Below are 6,132 nucleotides of genomic sequence, written 5' to 3'. Positions count from 1 at the left end.
TTCATGGACTGGAGACCTGTCCAGGTGTCCCTGTGATGGACTGGAGACCTGTCCAGGTGTCCGTCGCCTCTCACACAGTGACAGCTGGATATAGGTGACAGTGACCCCTGTGACCCAAAAAGGAAGGAGTGGGTAAAGATGATGGATGTATGGATGGATGTATGGATGGATGGATGGATGGATGGACCTGTCCTAAATGCATCTATTGTGCCCTCACTATGCTTCCCACAGCTGTTGATAGATGTCAGCCCTTAGTTGTTCCAGAGTTTGTCTCTATTCTCCCACCAGTCTGATATTCATTTGAATGTTCATTTTGAATATTGTAATACTATATTTATTGTTTTTGTTACATTCAGGTTCAAGCTGAAGAAATAAAACCTAAACAATGTATCCTGATGCATGCTCAATAATCCAGGTAGAAAAATCCAAAAAAGTCAAATCTGGTCCTCTGGACATTCAAAAAAACCCAAAACAAAGCAAAACAACAAAAAATGTAGAAACGTTTCGTCTCTCGTCCGAGAGACTTCTTCAGTCTGAGGTGCTGTTTTCAGCTCAGTCTCTTAAATAGCACCTTCTCAGAGTGGATCAACCAGTTTTGCTGCTGACAACCAAAACCAACTGATCACATGCTCAAGAAGGACCATCAGCCTAACAATGGATCATTAGCACACTGATGGCTGTTTACTACTCACAGAGGGCTGAGTGATACTAGCAATCACAGCATTGTAAGAGGGGGACAGTTGAACCCGGAGGCCTCCACCCCTGTTTAATGATGGACGGTTTCTTTTCACAAAGATGGCCTCCTTTACTCCTCTCTCAAACCATCGTTCCTCTCTATCCAGGATGTGCACATCTTCATCCCTGAAAGAGTGACCGCTGGCCTGGAGATGAGTGTAGACCGCAGAGTCCTGGCCTGATGATGTTGATCTTCTGTGCTGGTCCATCCTTTTGGCCAGTGGCTGTTTTGTTTCCCCGATGTAAGACTGTGTGCTAATGATCCATTGTTAGGCTGATGGTCCTTCTTGAGCATGTGATCAGCTGGTTTTGGTTGTCAGCAGCAAAACTGGTTGATCCACTCTGAGAAGGTGATATTTAAGAGACTGAGCTGAAAACAGCACCTCAGACTGAAGAAGTCTCTCGGACGAGAGACGAAACGTTTCTACATTTTTTGTTGTTTTGCTTTGTTTTGGGTTTTTTTGAATGTCCAGAGGACCAGATTTGACTTTTTTGGATAAACAATGTATGTTTTTTATACTATGAAGTTCAGAGACCAGTATCAAGCAGTTAGTTAACACCACTATTTGATTTGTAATTTGAATGCTTTGAAAATCCACATGTCTGGTGTTTGTGGCTCTAGTAACAACTGATTGTGCCGTTTTTGTAGTTGATCTTAAAGTAAACAACTCTGTGCTTATATTAGGCTTCTGTGTGCTCACGTTTTATTAACGGTAATGCAAAAGTATATTCTACTTAATTTTACCTTAGCAACCAGCAGAGTTATCATCTCCTTCACCGTCTCTTCAATAAGATGGTCAATTTGAGAATGGTACTGTCGCTGCAGAAGAAAAGACAGATGTCAGAATTTACAGCCATATTCATGAAACTCTAAATTAAAACACTGAAGATATTCTTAGGTTTAAACTCTGAGTAAATCTTAATAATTAGACAACTGCAAATCAACCAGCCAACCTGCCATTCAGCCAACCAACCAGCCAATCAACTGACCAACCAGCCAACCATCCATCCATCCACATATATCTGCTGTGGTAAAGAATGAGCTAAGTTGAAAGTCATTGTTCTCAATTTACTAAGATAAGATAAGATTAGTTAGAACTGTATCGATCCCACAGGAAATTGTTGTGCCAGAGTTTCAGTACAAAGGAGCATACACACAGAATCACACAATATATAAAAAAATAACCGAGAAAATATAAAATACCAGCAATTAAGTTCTAAACAGGTCAGGTGCAAACATGTATGAAATGTCTACTAGTCCATACCAAACTTAACCTATGGTCAAAATAATAGAAATAAGGTCCTGGATATAAGCAATCAATATTATCTTTTAGGGATTTTTTGTCAAAGGTTATGGATATTTTTATTACCATGGCTAATAATCTTTACTCTGCCCATGAACCATATGTTTGGGTTAGTAGAGAGAGCTGATGAGGAGCTGGGTGAGGCTGCAGCTGCAGTCAAGGACGCCTTCTCCTTCAAGCTCTCTGAGCTCAGTTGAACTGATAATGGGTATTAAAACAAGCTCAGCAGACAGCTCATGGCATATTCTCATGACTGGTTTTCATGTGTGTACTTTCTGTAAATTTATGTAACATGTCATGAAAATCTGACCTTGTAAGTAAATATTGGATAAAAATCTTCTCCTGCTGTTGTGTGGTTCCTTTTGAGTAAGTATGATAAAGTGAGAATATATTTCTCCAACATTACCCACGTGTGTAGGGTGGCCAAGTTCTGCTTCAGAGATAGATGAGGAGCTCCATCAGAAGAAACTTGGAGTCACTACTCCTCCACATTAAAGAATCAGTTTAGGTGGTTCAGATCCTAACAGATTAGCATGCCCCTTTCTGTTTTTTTTTTAGGCATTTCCCACTGGGGAAAAGCCCAATGGGCAAACCCAAGACATCTCTCGTGGTATTGTGTATTCTGAGAATGCAACAAAATGAAGTGCATGGAAGGGAATACAGTCTAGCAAGCTGTGCATCCAATGATAATATTAAATTAAATAGGCAGTGATTTTCAAATGTTGGTATCTTAAAATATGGCCACACAGATTGGTGTCTTAGACACAGAAAGTAAGTGAGTCTGCAACAAAAATGTTTATTTTTGTTTGTGAGTCTCCAGCTATTCTCTAATAACCACATACCAGTGAGAAACTGGCTTCAAACATTCAGTCATAGATAAATTGTAAATACAGGGTGACTGCCAAGGTGGACAGAAGCTGTGGTGGGTATGATATAAGTGAAGGTAAGTAATGAAACAATGTGCATGACCTTGAATTCAGTTTCCAAAGCCATGCACCCAAAAATAGACTCCAAATTTTACAACAGGCTGGTCACTTGGTTGCAAACATTTCAATTTCAGTAAGACTGAAATGGAAAATTAACATATTTTTACAATTTATTTACTATTTTGATACACTATCTAACAAACAGTCTCTAACAGATGCACAATGAAAAAAATGCTAGTTTGATAAGCAAATGGGGTTTTCTATTCTTTTGGTTGTTACATTTTTTTCATAAATTGCCACAGCTCCAGTCATCTTCCTCCATCTCACTCTGTCCTCACTCCAACTACCTCCATGTTCTCTGTAACTGTATCCATATAGCTCTTCTTTGGCCTTCCTCTTTGTCTTTTTCCTGGCACCTGCATTTCAGGTTCAGGGTTCAGATTTGTTTTATTTGTCATATGCCAAGTCAACACAAGGTCAACAATGCAATGAAATGCTCAGGACGAGAAGATAACCGTCTCGACTCACCAAATACAACAGCAACAACAAATACCAAAGCATGCAACAAAAATACAAAAACAAGGCACCAAAAGAGAAAAATAAATAAATATACAGCAGTATGGTCCTATTGGCAGAGTAGTTCTGTTGGCAGTGAGGTTTCTCTTAGCAACATGGATTCGTTGGCTGGTACCATGGTACTGTTAGTGGTGTGGTTTGGTTTCTAACTGAACATTCATTTCATTCATATAATTTCATTTTTAACATCTTTCTACCAATATATCCACTGTCCTACATGTCCAATTCATCTCAGTCTGGCCTTTCTAACTTTATCTCCCAGTTGTTCAGGCTGTGCTGTACCTCTGATGATCTCATTCTTAATCTTCTCCATCCTTGTCATTTCAAAGGAGAACTTCAACATCTTCATTTCTGCCACTTCCAGTTCTTTCTCCTGTCTTTTTGTCCATGTTCTTCTTGATGTTGCACATTCGTGGTGAGACATATTTTGTCACTTCCTGTTTGTCTGTTGGTAGCTCGAATAATTTGTTTGCTCGAGTCGTCTTTTATGTTCTGGATGTATCTGTCTTTTGGCACAGTTTTTTATTCTAGTTCACAAACACCCTCAGTACAGTTGTTTTTCTACTGTTGGATAGTGCTTGAAACACATTTCATCTTTAACACTTTTGGGTTTTTATTGGTGTTTTGGGATCTGATAGCTCTTGTTAGCGTTAGGTTTGCATGGCTACTTCTTCTGTCCTGGTTGTCACTTGCTCCGTGTGTCAGATGTTGAGTTTCTCCTCTGCCTCCTTTAGTGGTAATGATACATGTAACAAATGTAGTCTTATGGTAGCTTTGGAGGAGAGGCTGTATGAACTGGAAGCTCAGCTCCCCACTACAGAGAAACTAGTAACTAGCCAGGTCCCCTTAGACAGCACAGAACCACAGAGACTAGCTCCCTTTAACGGTCCTCCAGTAGAACCCGAGCAACCGGAACCCCAGGCCGGCTGGGTGATGGTCCGGAGCAAGCGTAGTGCTAAGGCTAAGCCCCTAGTTCACCACCAAACCAGTCACATTTCTAATTGATTTTCCTCGCTCAGTGACACAGCCGGAGACTTTAACCACGTGAATCTAAAGGACTGTCTCCCAAGCTTTTATCAACATGTGGCGATTCCAACACGTGGAGACCACACGCTGGACCTTGTTTACACGAACGTAAAAGATGCATACAAAGCCGAACCCCGCCCCCACCTAGGACTGTCAGACCACATCTCAATCTTCCTGGCTCCTGCTTACATGCCCCCGCTGAGACGCTCCAAAAGAAAAGAAAATTAAAGTTAAATGCTGGATCCAGGACAGTGGCCCCATACTGAGAGATTGTTTTGACCGAACAGACTGGCAGGTTTTCAGAGAAGCTACTGAAAATGGAGGTTCCCTTGATCTTGACCAATACACATCCTCAGTTCTGGGTTACATTAATACATGTACTGAAACCGTCTCCACTATCAGAAATGTTAAAAGCTACCCAAACAGAAAACCTTGGCTGAATGCAGAGGTGCGTACCCTGCTGGAAGCCAGGAACACTGCCTTCAGGTCTGGAAACTCAGAGGAGCTGAGTAGGACAAGAAAAGAGCTGGTTGCTGGTATTAAGAAGGACAAGGCCACATATGCACAGAGGATCGAGGGTCAATTCATCTCACAAGACCCTCGGAGCATGTGGAGGGGCATTAAGTGCATAACAGATTATAAAGGAAGGAGCGAACAATGCCCCAAAGACCCATCTCTGCCTGATGCCCTCAACAAGTTCTATGCACGCTTTGAAGACCCGAACAGACCACCCAGCACCAGACTCGCCTCACCACCGGATGAAGAGCATCTCAGCGTGACCTCAGCAGAAGTAAGGAGTACCTTCGGGAGGATTAATCCGCACAAAGCAACTGGCCCAGACAACATCCCCGGAAAAGTGTTGAAGGAATGTGCTGATCAGCTCTGTGAGGTGCTGGCAGACATCTTTAACACCTCACTTACCCTGGAGACAGTTCCCACCTGCCTGAAGACTGCCACCATCATCCCAGTCCCAAAAAGCTCTACAGTGACTGGTCTGAATGACTATCGGCCAGTGGCCCTCACCCCGATAGTCGCTAAATACTTCGAAAAACTGGTCATGACTCACATCAAAACAACCATCAACATGAACGAGGACCCTCATCAGTATGCATACCGTGAGAACCGATCAACAGAGGATGCCATCTCCTCTGTGGTCCACACTGCGCTCAACCACCTGGAGCAGAAAAACTCTTACGTCCGTATGCTCTTTGTGGACTTCACATCCGCCTTCAACACCATGATCCCCCAAACCCTGATGGTCAAACTATCCACACTAGGACTAAGCCCCTCCATTTGCAACTGGGTACTAGACTTTTTAACAAACAGACCACAGTTAGTGAGGATCCACAACCTCTCCTCCTCCACCATAACCCTCAGCACTGGCTCTCCTCAGGGATGTGTGTTGAGCCCCCTCCTGTTTACTCTGCTCACGTATGATTGTGCAGCTACCCATCCAGGCTGTCACATTGTAAAGTTTGCAGATGATACAGCGGTGGTGGGATGCATCACAAACAATGATGAGTCCAGCTACAGGCAAGAGGTGGAACACCTGGAGAGCTGGTGCA

General features: G+C 42.6%; 1 protein-coding gene across 1 annotated transcript in view; it reads right to left on the bottom strand.

Moving 5' to 3' along the window:
• The window catches only part of LOC119412087 (calcium-dependent secretion activator 1-like), a 780,001-nt gene that overhangs the window by 173,630 nt on the left and 600,239 nt on the right, over positions 1-6,132 (bottom strand). Inside the window, 1 exon segment of the mRNA XM_037679064.1 lies at positions 1,481-1,555. Within this exon segment, the coding sequence (XP_037534992.1) occupies positions 1,481-1,555 (75 nt within the window).

The sequence above is a fragment of the Nematolebias whitei genome, chromosome 7 (assembly GCF_014905685.2).
Source record: "Nematolebias whitei isolate Nwh7 chromosome 7, NemWhi1, whole genome shotgun sequence".
In the NCBI taxonomy this organism is placed as follows: domain Eukaryota; kingdom Metazoa; phylum Chordata; class Actinopteri; order Cyprinodontiformes; family Rivulidae; genus Nematolebias; species Nematolebias whitei.
The sequence above is the reverse complement of the archived record's forward strand: the minus strand, read 5'-3'. Positions and strand labels throughout refer to the sequence as shown.